This window comes from Sarcophilus harrisii, chromosome 6, assembly GCF_902635505.1.
Source record: "Sarcophilus harrisii chromosome 6, mSarHar1.11, whole genome shotgun sequence".
Classification (NCBI taxonomy): domain Eukaryota; kingdom Metazoa; phylum Chordata; class Mammalia; order Dasyuromorphia; family Dasyuridae; genus Sarcophilus; species Sarcophilus harrisii.
The window spans coordinates 239802861-239819988 of NC_045431.1; the positions used below are offsets into that span (position 1 = coordinate 239802861).

At 51.7% G+C, this 17128-nt stretch overlaps 1 protein-coding gene across 1 annotated transcript in view; it reads left to right on the plus strand.

Annotated features, from left to right (window-relative positions):
• Positions 1–14906, plus strand: part of KMT5B (lysine methyltransferase 5B) — a 40569-nt gene extending 25663 nt beyond the window's left edge. Inside the window, 9 exon segments of the mRNA XM_031943613.1 lie at positions 1198–1266; positions 8368–8533; positions 8795–8904; positions 9129–9295; positions 9627–9646; positions 9737–9873; positions 10660–10856; positions 13905–14823; positions 14825–14906. Coding sequence (XP_031799473.1) covers positions 1198–1266; positions 8368–8533; positions 8795–8904; positions 9129–9295; positions 9627–9646; positions 9737–9873; positions 10660–10856; positions 13905–14823; positions 14825–14906 — 1867 coding nt within the window.
• The last annotated feature ends 2222 nt before the right edge of the window (positions 14907–17128 follow it).

Sequence of the window (17128 nt, forward strand, 5' to 3'; positions counted from 1 at the left end):
GCTTCTGGCCACAGCTGGGGTCCTGGCCAGAAGTGGAGTCTCCAACACCATCGAAGCGCTGTGATGTTGGGCAGGCTGCAGGCCGGGTGGCCTGTGTGTGGCCGGAGCGTGCAGGAAGCACAAAAGCCCATGTTCCTGCTCGGGGACCGCATCTGGCTTGTGGAGCCCCTGGCCAGGCCAGCAGCCAGACCTGCCCCATTGACTTTGGGTCTTTGGGGCTCATGGAGTCGCCTCCCATCCACAGCCACTTGGTGAGTCAGCAGATGTGGAGCCTGCAGCAGACTCGAGTGACTCGTGGTTGGCAGCCCGGGGTCCTGGGAGAGACGGCTCTCAGGGCCAGAGATGGCTGGCGGTGCTTTCTGCCACAGCATCCTGGGAGGAGGACGGGGCAGTTAGCAAAGGTCCGAAAAATCACCTCTGAGACAGAATACAGGCGATAGATGGAAAGCTGGAAGGAGCCCAGAAGTCCCTGCTGCACTGGAGGGGCCACAGGGGGTAGGAGGAGGGGCAGCTCTTCCCATGGAGCCCCATTAAGGATGCTGTGAGAACAAGACCTGGAGTCACTGTCCATCTGAAGTCTGTGGCAGGAGGGCCTTGAGAGAGGAAGAGAGGAGACGTCCCTCAGGGCCATGGGCCCTTTCCAGAAGGTTCTGGAACACATGTTCGATTGGCATTTAGACACCCCAGACCTGCAGCCCAAGAACTCAGAGCCCTTGGGAAGGGCTGGGGTGGGCACTGACCTTGGAGGCAAGATTTGAACCCAGGCCCTGCTCCCTCCAGTACTTGCTGTTTGACCTTGGATATCATGAGAAACCTCATCCCCCTTTGTCATCTGAAGATGAGGGCCTTAGACTGGGACCCCTGCAGGACTGGGGCAGGGCTGGGGTCAGCCACGGCCTCATTCTGCCCATGGCTCATGTCCTGGGGCTGCTTCTGTCTGCACCATTTCTAGGATGGAGGGTGGGGGGAGCTAGGACCGTCCCTGGGGGTCCTGTGTCTTCCCTTGGATTCTGCTTGGGCACCGAGTGGTCAGATCCTGGCGGCGGGCCCTGGTCCTGGTTTGGAGTGAGGTCAGGGAAGGGGCTCAGAAGGTGCCCAGTCCAAGCGCCATCTTGGGCCCCTGCCCGGCCCTGGGCTCCCCAGGCTTCCTGCTCAGCCCTCACAGATTCTCACGCCCGTTTGTTTTTGCATCTGCAGCGCCTTTCCTTGGAGGAGTTCCAGGCACTTCACTAAATCGGACAGCTGCCCTCACACGCACCCGGTGAGGTAGGTGACCAGTGCCTGCCCCCAGGGTGCCCAGCTCTAGTCGTCCTGGTGAGGGTGCCCCCTTGGAAACATGCCGCGGCCTTGGCCAGGGACCAGAGATGGAGAGCCCCACAGGAGCAGCTACAGGAGCTGCCAGGCGGCCTTCCTGGACATAGCCTTTCTGGGCATAGCCTTCCCAGACATGATCCCTCTGAACATGGCCTTCCTGGGCACGGCCTTTCTGGGCGTTTTCCGCCCTCTCTTCTCTCCTAACTCCTGTGGTCACTTCTTTCCTTCAGTCACTCCTGGAAGTGCAGGGAGGGTTCAGTACCAGTATGGGCAAGAGAGCCGGGGGGGGGTTGATCGAAGAGGAAATGAGAGGCAGGCATGGGGAGGAAGGGGTGTGTGCGTGCTTGCACGCGTATGTGCCTGTGCCCACATTGAGATGCCTTGTGGATGGTTGGCAGCTTTTTAGTTGCTGCTGCCCGTAGCAGACACACAGTCAGGACTGGAAAGCACGGGCCGTCTGCTAAGTTTGTGACCTGAGAATGTCTTGCCCTGTGGGGAAGAAAGGAGGACTCAGTGGTGTGAGACCATTGTCCAAAGCCCGCCCCCGCTTCCAGTTACTGCTGCTTGAAGAGCTTGCTCTGTATTTATAGGGAAACAAATCCAGGGTTGCATGTCTGTGTGTGCTCCTGGCCACATTTCCAAAGCTGCTCGGTGACCGAGCTCAATGTCAGGTCTCCGTCAGAAAATTCAGGCACAAGATCATCATAATGTCGAGAGCACTGGGAGGAAGATGTTCCCCTGCCCCGGGGAATGACTTTAGAAGGAGAGATGGAGTTTTCTCATTGCATTTTAAATTTTGCTTTAAAATATTTGGAACAAAGAATTTTTCTGCCTGTGGCCTCAATTTAGTAGGCCCAGGGCACAATGGGGATGGGGGAGAGACCCTCTTCCACGACCACCAGTAATAGGAATCGAGAAACACAGGTTTCTCACCCGGTCTCTCCGACAGCCACTGCTGATGGTTGGGATTGAGACCAAGACGTTTTTAGAGAAGAGAATTTACATCTGAACTTGTTCCTTGGTCCGGCCCCCTTCCAAGCTCTGCCTGTGTTTTCTTGTGGGAAAGCTGCTGCTATTATTGGCTGCTCAGCATAAGGGACTGAGGGTCTGCCTGGGCTGTGGCTCCAGTAAAGATGTCCGGCCTGCCCACTTTGGGGCTTCTGGAAGGTGCCTGTGCTCACAGAGGATGCTAGGTGGGTCCTGCTTGTTTCCCAGCATCCTCTAGCTGGCTCACCTGGTTTGGTGTCTGTGAATCCCCATCCTGCTTTCACTCAGGGTAATCCTTCAGCCTCGCCTGACGGCCTTGTCGGCTGTGAGGAGGAGCTGTTTTAGTGGTCTGACCCTCAGTCTCAGCCTTGGCCATGGCGTGAGACAGAGTTTGTAGGAGACTGATGTAGTCTGTCTCAGTAGTGTCCAACCCGGGTCGGGAGCATCAGTGAGACGCAGGATGCCCCCAGCCCCCTAGCTCCCTGACTTGGCAGGGCCAGCCCACCCAAGGACCTTCAAGAACTGCACATGATTCATCCTTGTACTGGTCAGGCCACGTTAGCCAGAAAGGGAAATGGATTGTGAGGTTGTCTGAGTTTTGTAGCTGGGCCCTCCAGCTCGGGTCACTGAATAAAACCATGAGCTTGATGATGGTCCTGTGGAGACCCTCAGGTCAGGGGCCGTGGTGACCTAGGCTTTGAGTCCCATGGCTTCACTTCCCGAGGGACCCTTCTCTTATGTCCCGACACTCACAGCTGCATCTGGCTTGCTTGAAGAACAAACCTTTGCCTTTCACAGCCCTCTGTGCTTCAGTTTCTGCAGTGCTCTGTACTGTGGCTCTTTAGCCCTTGACACTGCTGTATGAGACATAGCAATATGTGTGACACTCTTGAAGCCGTAGCCTGGGAGAGGTGGCACTTGGCTAGTCACAGGAAAATAGTAAGATAAAGTCAGGGTGGTCCTCCGTTTTTTTCTTAGCTCCACATCGTGTGGCTCCTTGTCCCCATGGCCTTACTGTACTAGTAAGAGACAGTCACATCCTGTCTGCTCTTCTGATTGTGACTACCTTGTCATTCTAGAAACAAAAATAACAGCTAACTCATATTACATTTTAAGGATTGTGCAGCACACAGTCATATACATATATACATTCAAAAATTCATGAGGGCCTAATTTGTAAAGTGACTCCATTTTTAAAATTATCAGACAAATACTTTAAAATGGTAAAATAATTTTACTTTCTTTACAATTATCAGTGTAATTTTATATGCAAAATCTTTATTCCAATTTTGAGATCTTGTTATTAAAATATACTCAAAGCCTAAATTTTCCATTAGAATCATTTGGAAGCAAATCATACAAATATATAACCTAAAAACCAGACTAATCCTGTTGTTTTCTCAAGATTTGCTATTCTATTTAGTTAGAAAACTTTTATATTATGAATTCCTTCTTAGGAGGATTCCATCCTTATATTATCATTTGACCACAGATTTTACAATTGTGAGATTTCTCATACTTTTGTATCCTTTTATAGTGACTCAGATGTTACAGTATCTGTCTATTAATTAATAAGTTAATATTGTACTTTAGGAACTTCTATTGCACACTCACTCTGATTATAGAAACTGACTATGAAAAGAAAAGGAGGGACATAGCTATACAGTGTCAAGAGTCATTCCCTCAAGACCACATGACATGTGACTGAACCTGACATGACATTCCAGGGGGAAAAGCCTCCCTTAGTTCTATTTAATTCCAGGCAAGAGTCATATCTGACAACCAGCCATTTGGTAAAGGTCCACGTTATTCACAGGGTATAAAAAGTCAGGCTTGGGATTAACCAGGTGAGGAAATTTCCTGTTCAGAGAGTAAATAGCACCATAGAGAAACTGACCTTTGCACCACATCAAGGTCAACCCCCAACTTTTCCCAGAGACGGACATCCATCTGTAGTTACATTTTTAAACCATCCTAAACAATAGTTTCATAATGTTTATAATTGATAGCTTAAAATTTTCAAATGAAATTTACTTTTTATTATAGTAAACTAATAAATTCCCCCCCTCTTTGACAAAGAGTGGGAAAGAGGATCCTTTTTTTAAACTCTGTTCTAAATTCTCAAGATTTAGTACTTCACATTTTATAATATGTAAAGAGCTCATAGAAGCTTAGGATCCTGCCTAAATGCAAACTCTCAAGTAATCTCACAGATAAACATTTCTTAATGGGTCTGTGTAATTTTTTTCCCCAAACAGAAAATTATTATATATACCCTGTTTAATATTTTTGTTCATCCGTTTTAGTCTTATCCAACTCTGTACTGCATTTAGAGTTTTCTTGACAAAGATACTGGAGCAATTTATCATTTCCTTCTCGAGCTCATCTTACAAAGAAGGAAACTGAGGCAATCAGGGTTAAGTGACTTGTCCAGGGCTACATATTAGAGACTGAATTTGAACTCGGGTCCTCTTAATTCCAGACCTGACATTTTATTCACGGAGCTTTCAATTTTTTAAAAATTACATTCTTTAACAGCTCACATTGTAATCTGTCTTTAGATTTTTAAAACAAGGTTATTTTTCTTTCTTTCTTTTTCTTTTTCTCTCTCTCTTTTTTTTTTTTTTTTTTTTTTTTTTTTTTTGGCTGAGGCAATTGGAGTTGAGTGATTTGCCCAGGGTCACATAGCCACGAAGTATTGAGTGTCTGAAATCAAATTTGAACTCAGGTCCTCCTGACTCCAGAGCTGGTGCTGTATCTTCTTTTTTTTTTTTTTTTTTTTCCCTTTAGAATGATCGTTTTTATTTTTTTTTTTTATTATAGCTTTTTATTTACAAGATACATGCATGGGTAATTTTTCGGCATTGACAGTTGCAAGACCTTTTGTTCCAACTTTTCCCCTCCTTCCCCCTACCTTTTCCCCCAGATGGCAGGTTGACCAATACATGTTAAATATGTTAAAATATAAGTTAAATACAATATAAGTATACATGTCCAAACAGTTATTTTGCTGTACAAGAAGAATCGGACTCTGAAATAGTGTACAATTAGCCTGTGAAGGAAATCGAAAATGCAGGCGGACAAAAATAGTGGGACTGGGAATTCTATGTAGTAATTCACACTCATATCCCAGAGTTCTTTCGCTGGGTGTCGCTGGTTCAGTTCATTATTGCTCTATTGGAACTGATTTGGTTCATCTCATTGTTGAAGAGAGTCCATCAGAATTGATCATCATATAGTATTGTTGTTGAAATATATAATGATCTTCTGGTCCTGCTCATTTTCCTCAGCATCAGTTCCTGTCAGTCTCTCCAGGCCTTTCTGAAGTCATCCTGCTGGTCATTTCTTACAGAACAATAATATTTATATACCACAATTTACTCAGCCATTCCCCAATTGATGAGCATCCACTCAGTTTCCAGTTTCTGGCCACTACAAAGAGGGTTGCCACAAACATTCTTGGTGCTCTATCTTCTAACAGCATTTCTAATACAATGATTTCTCAAATTTCACGTGTAAATTTAGAAACATAGAAAATCATATTTTAAAATATGAAACAAGCCTTATTACTGGTCAGATGACATCAGTTCACCCTAATGCATTTCCAAATTGTCTTACATAAATCCCAATACAGAATAATTTATCATGGGGGCAACTACTTTAATGAAAAGAAATGGAATTGCTTCATATTGAACCATTCCATCTGATAGCGAGTCATCACAGTATAAAATCAAAGGCAATAACAAAAAGTTAACACTTCTCTAGTGCTGACCATATGCCAGTCATTGTGTTGTGGGCTTCACAATCACTGTATCACTTATATATACAACAACCCTGGGAGGAAGGGGCCATTATTTTCCTCTTTACAGATCAGGAAACTGGATAAATAGATAAGAAAACTTGCATTTAAGATAAGAGATAAGAAAACACAGCCAATAAATTTTTGAAACTGGAGAGGAACTCCAATTTCCCTGCATTTTCCTAGCAATTTTTTTTCTTTTTTGGCATCAAAATCTATTTACAGGACAAATCTCAATCAGATCAAATCTGGATTAACAATCACAAATTCAGAAATCTAGGAAAACATTTTTTTAGTAATTACCATAATTTGGAATCTTTGATTTGTTTATAGTAGCAGAAATTCCTACAAACCAAGAAAAAGTTTTCCTTTCTTTGATTTTTTGATCTTTCCTCTGAAGTTCCTGTGTGGCTGACGGTGAAATGACTGAAAAAGTGTCTTGCAGGTTTAATCGCCCACTTGAAAGTTGAAGCAAGATTTGGTCCTGCTTCCCAGGACAGAGTCCAAAAAGCTAGAACCGCTTCAAGTATGACACTTCTCAGTCGTCCCTAGCACATGAGGCTCTTTAGATGCAGTTTTTCTGCCGTCCTTCTGGCTGGCTGTGTTTTCCCTTTAGAAATTTTCAAATCAGCTACAAACACAAGACAGAGATTTCCCCCCATTTTACAAAGAAACGAAAACAGATAACTCGGTGACACGGACAAGCCTCCCTAGCTTCCCCTGAATGTCTCTTTTCTTTTTCTTTTTTTTTTTTTTTTAATTATAACTTTTTATTTACAAAATAGATGCATGGGTAATTTTTTAGCATTGACCCTTGCAAAACCTTCTGTTCCAACTTTTCCCCTCCTTCCTCCATCCCCTCCCCTAGATGGCAGGCAGTCCCATACATGTTAAATATGTTAAAGTATATGTTAAACACAATAAATATATTCATATCTATAATTATTTTGTTGCACAATAAAAATTGGATTTAGAAATAAGGTAAAATTAACCTGAGAAGGAAAACAAAAATGCAGGTGGACAACAACAAAGAGTAGAAATGCTCTGTTGTGGTCCACACTCATTTCCCAGGGTTCTTTTTCATTGCACAAAAATTGGCTTTAACCCTTCTGGGGGGGAGACAGTCATTTTTCCTCCCCATCTGAGGGCAATGTGGGAGCCACCATCCTTTTCCTGCTCATTTGTCATCGTCTTTGGAGGGGGGACATGCTCTGTGAGCCCGCCCTGGGGAGTGCCTGCCTGTGAAAAGGCAGAATGCGGCCCCTGAGCCTGCCTGGGGCAGTGCCTGCCTGGGCTGTAGAAGGACATGGCCTTGAGCCTGCCCCAGGGAGTGCCCACCCATGGAAGGGTAGAACATGGCCCCCGAGCCTGCCCTGGGGAGTGCCCGCTGGGGCTGTGGAAGGGCAGAACATGGTCCGGAGTACTTTGCTTTTAGTCACATCAGGCCTGCTCTTTTTCAGAATCATAGAATTAATGTCCTGTAATCCAGGAGCCCCCCTCCCCACCCACATCTTCCTAGAACTTTGGCTGCAGAAGCAGGGGAAAGGGCCACAACCAAAGACTCATCCCCCAGCCCTTGGCCCCCTTGGGCCTGAAGCTTACAGGCCGAAACTGCCATCTTGGCCAGAGGCCAACTGCCAGCCACCTGTTTGGCCACTAGAGGGCGGGCCCCTTCTTCCTCTGCCTTGGCCCTTGAGCAGATTGCCAGGACTCCTGTGGGACTCCTCCCCCCTTGGCCGGCTTCTCTCCCCCAGGGGTGCTCTTCTCAGGGGGCCAGTTTTCCGTGGCTCTGCAGGCCGCACCACAGCCCTTATGCTTTACTGTGGGCCGGGCTTCCTGGGGCAGGTCCCCCCTCAGCCCCGCAGTGCCCCGGCTGGACGGGAGAGCACTCCTCTCTCTGGGTGGAGAGGCTTCTTTCCTGGTCCATGGATTGCTGTTATCTTGGGCATAGGAAAACAAGGACATTTCTGAAATTGAAGGTTATGTCCGTGCCCCGTTGCTCGCCTTCTCAAGGGTTGGGGACGGAGAAAATTTGAAACTCACAGATTTTGAAAATAAAATTGGATGAAATAAAGAAAATGTAGAAAAATGGAAAATGCCATGACACGAAACCAAGGCCAACAAATACCCAAAAAGAGCCTCTTGGCTCCTCCCTCAGGGAAGGGTCCCTGGAGGTCCTGGGGCTGGGCTGCGTCGCTGCCCCAGGTGGTGCGTGACTCGAGCGCTTTCGAGTCGGCCCGGTGTGAGGTCTCCGCGTTTCCTTTCAGATTTCGTCCTATTAAAGGAAGGCAAGAAGAGCTGAAGGAGGTGATTGAGCGCTTTAAGAAAGACGAGCACTTGGAGAAGGCCTTCAAATGCCTGACCTCGGGCGAATGGGCACGGCACTATTTTCTGAACAAGAATAAGGCACAGGAGCGGTTGTTCAAAGAACACGTAGGTGTCTGGGGGGGGTGGGGGGCGGTGAGCGAGCCTTGCAGATTCTTCCCGGGGTTACTTTGTGGTGGGATGCGGGACCGGGCAGCGAAGACATGAAATGTGGTGGAGAGAGGCTCCTGAGGGGCTCTCCCGAAGAGATCTCCCCAGGATGGGCCCCGGGGCTGGCAGTCGGGGTCACGGCCTGATGACCTCCCAGAAAGCTAGTGCCGTGGTGCTTTGGGGCCGACTTACACCCAGGCCTTTCTACCACCATTTCAGGTATTTATTTATTTGCGAATGTTTGCGACTGACAGTGGATTTGAAATCCTGCCGTGCAATCGATATTCTTCAGAACAGAATGGAGCCAAAATCGTTGCGACAAAAGAGTGGTAACTATGAGACTCCCACGAGAGGAAGTTTGGGATGGGGGTGGGGGCGGCCCATGGGGGTGTCTTTGCCAGGACAGATGGGCAGGCATCTGTGAGCCCTGGCGTGGTTGTGGGATGGGGGTGGTCCACAAGGGGCATGGTCAGGGTAGGGGAAGGGCGCTGGCCCAGAGCGGCCCGTCTGCTGCCCAAGTCGCCATCGCTTCCTTTTCATGTGTTTTCCATAGGAAACGGAACGACAAGATCGAGTTGCTGGTGGGGTGTATCGCTGAACTCTCGGAAATAGAGGAGAACATGCTTCTTCGACATGGAGAGAACGACTTCAGCGTCATGTACTCCACCAGGAAAAACTGTGCTCAGCTCTGGCTCGGTCCCGCCGCCTTTATAAACCATGGTAAGATGGATGGGGGCGGGGCAGAGCCCTCTGCTGTCTGGGAAGGCGGCCCCAAGCTAGATGCCGGGCAGGCCAGCTCAGCCCCCCCCCCCCCCCCCCCCAAGCGTTAGGGACCGAAGGCCAGCTCACTGGGGGGGGGGCTCCCAGGGGCTCCCATCACCCCTGCGTCCCTGTCTAGAAACCTCCCCACTCCCCTGGGTGACCACAGCCCTCACCGCCCCTTGGCGCCCGCTTCAGCGCGGCTCTGAAAGCTTATTTCAGGCTTCTGTAATTGTTCGTGTTTCAGATCTTGTCAGCACTTAATTGACTTTATCTTTTGGACATTTTTCAGATTGCAGACCTAACTGTAAGGTAGGTATCGCCTGGCAAAGCGTCCCGTCCCCGCGCTCTGGGCCCGCTTCAGACAGAGCCGCGCGCTGATGGCTTCTTGTTACGTTGCAGTTTGTCTCGACGGGTCGTGACACCGCCTGTGTGAAGGCCTTGAGAGACATCGAGCCCGGGGAGGAAATCTCCTGTTATTATGGAGACGGGTTTTTCGGAGAAAACAACGAGTACTGCGAGTGTTACACTTGTGAAAGGTGCGTCCTGGGTCTGGGAAGGCCCCGGGGACCGGCCCCCCCACTTCTGTCTCTGCCCCCGGCCCTCCCGCCATCCTGGTCTCCCCACCTTGGAGGTGGGGAAGACTAACCATGGACTCAGAACCTCTGGCCACTTGTGGCCACATGACGTGCCGCCTTCAGTCTGGACAGAGCTTCCTCCGGCTCCAGGCGGTCACACTGTGGCCTTTCGTCAGAATCATCATAAAATGGGCAGGGAAGGAGGGGAGACCCTTAGGCCGAGAACAGTGGTCAGAACCTCCGCTTGCCTCTGTCTCTAGCAAGTGTAGGGTGAGGGGCTGGGGGAAGAGCATGCGGGCCACAGACCCCACAGGGGGCATTGGCAGGAACCGGCGCCCGGGCCTGTGCATTTGGGCCCAACTAGATCCCACCCCAGACCCTGAGAACACAAACCTCGGGATGAGGTCGCTGACCCAGGAGGCCTGTCAGAAGTGTCCCCCACCCCCAGCCTAGGGCATAAAAAACCAAGCTCTCCCCTGGCCATTTCAGGCCCTCGCCATCTGGCTCTTGCTCTGTCTCCAGCCCCCACTTTGTGTACACTTAAGCTTCCTCATTTTTAAGATGGGGTAACACATTACTCTGAGGACCCTCCCTGGCCGCCACACCCCATTCCTAGCGGGATGGGGGCCCCTGGGTCCCTGGCTCTTCTCCCTTGTGTCCTATGGCCCTCAGAGCTGGGGAGTGTCCGAGGTGGGGCCCCTCCGGGTGGGAGCCCACCGTTGCTATACACGCTCTTCTCTCTTGCAGACGGGGAACTGGTGCTTTTAAGTCGAGAGTGGGGCTTCCCACCCCCACTCCCGTCATCAACAGTAAATACGGGCTGAGAGAGACCGACAAGCGCTTAAACCGGCTGAAGAAGCTGGGTGATGGCAGCAAGAACTCGGACAGCCAGTCGGTCAGCTCCAACACGGACGCAGACACCACTCAGGAAAAAGCCGACGCGGGTGAGTCAGGGTGGCCGCCGTGCACCGGGGAAGGGCCCCTCCCAGGCCTGGGGGCACCCCTGGCACCCCTGTGTGTCCAGGACCACAGCAGCCTTCGAAGCCCCTGTCGGGGGTGGGGGGCCGCAGGAGGAGGCTGAGCCTGAGGCAAGGCTGCACCCCTAGAGAAAGGCCCCCAAGCTTGTCAGCTGCAGCTCCCAAACACAGTGAAGGCTTGTGCCAGGGTGAGGAAATGGGGGCCACCTCTGTGCATTGCCATAGGCCTGGCCCTCAGCATCCCCGGAAGAATTGGGGTTTGACCTGATGGGGACATGGCTTAAACACGGGGCACTGAGGGGTCTCAGCGTGCTGCAGTAATGGGAAGCTGAATCTGGGTTCCGGTCAGCTGACTGTTCTGTTCTTCCCCAAATCGTTAGGCCTGGAGTGGGCCGAGCACCCTGGCAGAGACAGCCCTGGGCTTCCCGAGGGCCTTAGGCCACCCTGACCAGAGTTTGGTGTATTCTTTATGGTTTTGAAATACTTTGTATTGATATTTTCTGGTATTTTACATGATCAGAATTTTTCCCAGTGTACTTTCTTTCCTTCCCAAAGTTTCATCCCATCCATCAAATAACAAAAAAAAGGGGGGAGGGGGAGAAAACCAGCAAAGCTTGAGTAATGTTGCAAAAGTTGGGAAGACACGCCAGACGGCCCTGTCTGAGGGGACCCCGCAGCTCTGCAGGGTGGGCTGGGCACATTGCCTATGGCGCCACGCTGAGCGCTTTGTGGGGGCTGGGCTCATTGTTGGTCCGGCTCGGCGCCCTCGTGTGAGTGACCCATGCTCGGTGAAGTTCTTGAGGCTGCCCTCGGCATTTTTGGCTCATGGACTTTCTTCTGTTTCAGAGGATGAGGGCCCTGGAAATCCTGGGCTGTGCCCGGGTGCCTGGCCTTGATGGTGGGCTGTGGGCACAGGCATTTGCCATTCAGTGGATGGCTCCCTCTTGTGCTTGGTGCAGTCTCAGTTTCACACAGTCGCCTTGAACGTTCCATCTTTTCTTGGTTTAAGAATCCACCCCCTTCCCCTTCCTGGCTTTGAAGGGAGGGGTCCATTGACTTCTCCTCCACTTTTGGGTGGTGAGGAACCGCTAGGGGGCGCCACTGTGCAGAGCTGACCACCATGCTGGGATGTGGAGGGCGTTGGAATCAGGTCCGGTCCCTGGCGAGGGTCCTTATGCCCCAGAGAGTGAGGAGGGGGCCTGTCCTTATGGATAGTGTCTGTGGTCAGAAGGCCGAGTGTTCCTCCTGAAGTCTGCATGAGGAGCTGAGGATGGGCTCTGCCCTGCTTCCTGCCAGACCACTCTCCTGTTTGCCCGGCAGATTTTGGCTCGTGACTGGCGCCGTCCAGTTTAAAGAACCAGCTTCTTGGTCCCCTTGTTTTCCGGGTCTCCTGGGCAGCTGCGTTCTGTTTATCTGTTTTCTAGACAACGCTGGATGGTCTGAATGTCAGTGGGATTCTTTCATGATTTCTTTTATATTTCGTTTCTTTTTGTTATAATTTGTGGAAGTGAAAGAGGGGGACAAGAGAGAGAGACAAGAGATAGAAAGGCAGAGAGAGAGACAGAGACAGAGACAGAGACAGAGATTTCGATGCTTCTGTAACGGCCAACAGGGGCATAGATTGTCCCCTACAGGTTAGAGCTGGGGGAAATGAGAAGCAGAGGTTTCTTTTCGGCCTGGCTGCCAGTCTCCCTCTCCTGAGTCCGCCTCTAGATCGCACCGACTTTCTCTTCTCGAGAAACTCCTCTTGTTTGCTGGGCCGATGCCTTCAGAAGTTGCCAGCAGGTCCCGACCTTACGTTGCTTCCCTTCTGCCACTGTCAGGCTTGGCTCCCCCTGCCCCTCTCCCCCTCTCCCTCACAGATACAGGGAAATGGGAAGCAGCATGAATCAGGCAGACTGCCATGGGGATGGCCTGGGCCCTGAACCCAAGAGCCTGGAGAAGAGAACTGCCTCCAGCCGGTGTCCTGGGCCCACCCTGGAGGTGTATCCTGGACCTGCTCCTTCAGGGGCTACGCTCACAGAAGGGAAAGCTGTGTCCCCCAAAGTCCTGGGCTCTGTCTGATGTTCAGCAGCAGGAGCTGGGGTGATTTTATAGGGCAAATGATATCAGGATCTGGCCGGGTACTTCTTGGCTGTTGCTTCCTGAGGGCCCTGGGGCCCTCTGATGGGCAGTGAGGACTGCCCCTTGGGGGGGGGTCATCCCCCCTTGGAATGGGAGTTCCTTGAGGGCAGGGACTGTGTAGTCCCAACACTTTGTATCTGAGTTTAATCCGGGCTCTCATTAATTCATATGTTTTGTACCAAATTGTCCATGTGGTCTCTCCCCTAAGGAGAGTGGGCTGCCTGCTCAGGCCCCAATGCCGGGGCCAGAAGGGCAGTGACCTCTTTTCACCCTCCAGATGCCGAGGGCTTCTCTATATTTTTTAAAACTGTAGCTTTTGGGGTTCCGGATGCCCTCTGCCGAGGGCCCGCCCCGGGCCAGCCGGCACCTCTTCCTTTTCCTGGGAGCATTTGTTCCCTTTGTGGAGATCATTGACCCGTAGGATTCATGGGCACTGCTGCTATTGGAACCGAGAGGTCTGGATGGTGAGCTATAGCTCGCTTCCCCTCAGTTTGTTCTTTCTGTTGGAATAGCGGTAAAAGAACACGTGGGAGAGCATCCATTCTGGACTTGGTCTAGAGCAGACACATTTGTAGCATAAGCACCAAGCTCTTTTCAGTTGGGGAGGTTGTCTTCTGGGGTCATTGATAGAAAAGGGAGTCGGGGAACCTGTCTGTCATCTGGGGCCCTGGTGACTCAGAGGAGGTGCAGCCTTTGGGAGACCCTCAAATAATAATTGATGCTCCCTAAATGAAAATATGTGGAAACGAATTCGGGGAAAGACGTGCCATCCGCCCCCTCACACCATCCCGCCCCCGTCCTTGCTCAGCCTCCAGGTCCCTCCACCTTTAGTCTGGGGGATCCTGGGCTGGCCAGGCCACTCTCTCATTCTCTGTCGGTTTTTTCTTGCAGCTGCTAACAGGAAACCGTCCGTCGGCGTAAAGAAGAGCAGCAAGAACCGATCGCTCACGCGCCCGTCGTCGTCGGTGTCGCGGATCCCGGCGGCCTCCAACTCTACCTCATCGAAACTCACTCCTCTCCACAATCCCAGGGTACCAAAGAAACTGAAAAGGCCTGTCATCAAGCCTTTGCTCTCCAAGATAAAGCTCAGAAACCAGTGCCGGCGGCCAGAGCAGAAGAGCTCCTCCAGAAAGCTAGAGGTGGGGAACCTGGTCCTCAAGGAGCCCAAGGTGGTTCTCTACAAAAACTTGCCCATTAAAAAGGACAGAGCGTCGGAGGGAGCGGGGGGTGCCGCCGCGGCCGGCGGCTGCCTCACCCGCCACGCGGCCCGGGAACACCGGCAGGGGCCCCTGAACGGGGCTCCCGAGCAGGACGGGGAGTCCCCCTGCACCTACATCACTCGGAGGTCAGTGAGGACGAGAACCGGGTGGAAGGAGACCTCTGAGCCCGCCCTCGAGCCGAGCCTGCCGGGCAGCCCTCCCGGCACCTGGACGGGCCCAGGCCCCGGCACAGACACGGACGCCACGGAACCACCCACCGCCCACGCGGTGCATGACCAGCAAAAAGCCTACGAGTCCACTGCGTCCCCAAAGGGGGAGGGCAGGTCTCCAAAGGAGGACGCCAGCACGGCCAAAAAGAAATCACGGCCAGGGAAGCTTCTGAAACCATTTCCCAAAGTGGAGGAGCCCGCGCCGGCCCTGGACGCCCCCGAGAGCGACGAAGCAGTGCCCGCCCTCGTCGGCTCACACCCGACCAGAGGCCAGGGACAAAACAGAGGGGCCGCGGGCGCCAGGCTCACCTCCCCCGCCGGCGGGTTTCCGTGGGGCGCCCGCCATTCAAAACGAACCTTTAGAACGCCAAAGCAAAAAAGGGCGCATCCACAGTCATGCGCAGCATCCCGAAAACACTCGGATCCCCAAATTGACTCTGCGGCGCCGCCACGACAGCACATAAAGCGCCAGAGGGGCCCCGGGCGCCCGGGGCCCCTCAAAATCACATCAAGCTCGCAAGGACCCAGAAAGGACAGCACCCAAAGGCCAAGCTCCCGGCTTCACACTGGCACGGCCCGGCAGCGCCCCCAAGCTAAATCCCAGCTGAAAGGGAAGGCCCCGGGGCCCCTACCCGAGCTCTGGAAAACCCTCTGCCCAGGAGGCCTCCCCCTTATCGGCGTGGATGGCGGCCTCGGCATACCGGGGGCGGAAGTTCCTCGGAGGGGAGGGAGGAAGGGCGAGAATGGCCTGATGCGACTCGAGGGGCCCCTTTCCCCTCCCCTTAGCGGCTGCGGCTGATAAATAACCCCCGGAATTCGACATCCTCCCGGGAAACCAATCCTGCCACCCCGGCCCCCCCCCCCGCACCCTGGTCCCCCCCCCTGGAGCGGCCGATCCTTTGTTCTTTTTAAAACCTTCTTATTGTCAATTCTGAGGTCAAGGGGATGCCCTGTTGTAAAAATAAATCTAAAATCCCAATTGTACAGAATCCCCTTCGAGGACAGGGAAATGCTGCTAACACTATTTTAACCTGGAAACATCCGCTCTTTGGGAGCTGACTAAACCGTAATTTAAAAATCACCACACATAAGGTTCTAAAATGTTATTACCCAAAATGACCTTGCTCTTTGTTTACTCTGCTTTTCCCCCGGATTTTCCTTCCCTTCCTTCCCGATGGACTTTATGCCTTGGTCCTAGTAGCAAACTGTTGGTTGGAAGTCACATGGATTTCTTTCTTTCTTTCTTGATTTTTTTTAGTCCGATGACAGAGGCGTCGACGGCTTGCTCCCTTTTTAGTACATTATATGTACCGGGTGGCAACGTGCAGGACGGAAGTTTGGATATGGTGTATTTATTGCTTGTTATGTAAATTAAACACCTTGTATTTAACACTTTTCAATACTTTTAGATAAAATTGTTCTTTGCAAGAATGATTGGTGCTTATTTTTTCAAAACTTTGCTGTGAAACAATGTGGTGACCCCAGGCGACATTTACCCACGACCCACAGCTCCTCATTCGGTTCTTCATCGTTTTCTGTTGCACTTGTAAAATGCTACAAGGAATATAAAGAAATCTATTCACTTTAACTTATAATAGTTTATGAAATAAAAACCTGAGTCACAGCTTTTGTTCTGTGGTGCCCTATACAAATGTTTGTCTTGAAGATTCAATGTAAAGGACTGAAAACGCTGTACATGTTGTAAATATTTGTGTGTTGTGAGAAACTTTTGTCATGAGACATTAAAAGAACTTACCAGGAAGGTTTCCATACGTTCATGCCGATGCCATAGGCCACCGAGGGGGCCCAGCCGCCCCGGTGGCTCCCACCTCCCACCCCATCGCTGCCAGCCAAGAGCGCGGCGCCGGGCCCTTGGGGCCCATGACGAACCAAGCGGCTCCGATTCCGACTCGGGCCAACATCGGACCACGTGGGGTTCCTGCCGACTCCTCTGTAAGTCCTTGAGCTCGGAGCCTGGAGGCCAGCAAATGGCTGGGGTGACGGGCGGCGGTCGCGGGTCCCGCGGCGCCCTCGGGTCCGGTCGGTGTCTGGTCCCGGGAGGCGGCTCCCCGCTCTCTCCTTCCCCGTCAGGCCCGCGGGCCGGCCCCTACCCCACTCCCTAGGGAAGCCTCGGCCTCATCTCCCGTGGGAGGCCGTGCATTCTCTGGGCTGCTCCCAAGCTTGGCAGTCTGTCCGCAAGGGGCCCCAACTCCTCCGGACGCCCTCTGGTCCTTACAACAGCATACGTGAGAGAATCAGGCTGCCCGAGGCGGCCGAGATTATCCCAGAGGGGGAAGCCGTAGGCCCCAAGGCTGAAAATCATGGCCTGTCCTTTAAATCAAGAGTTCTTCACGTTGGGAACGGGGGCGTCGGGAAGGGAAGCAGAGGAATATCCTGGCTGGTTCTTTGCCTACTTGGGGCCACCCTTCCATGGGTTCTAGCTTTCATTGTAAAGTAATAAAAGATCTTTAATTACATTTCTCATTTTTCTGGCTTTTTAAGTTGAGATTTATTTTTTCCCTTATTTATTTTGTGTCAGTCTCTCGAGATTTCTGTCCCCTGGGTCTCAGGCCATCGACTCCCCGATGGAAGACTCAGTGCCGTAGCTTGCTGCCTCTCAGGGGTTAGTGCGCACAAGCATTCGGAAGCCATTGGAGATGCCGTCTCGAGGGGCTGCTCTTCCCTC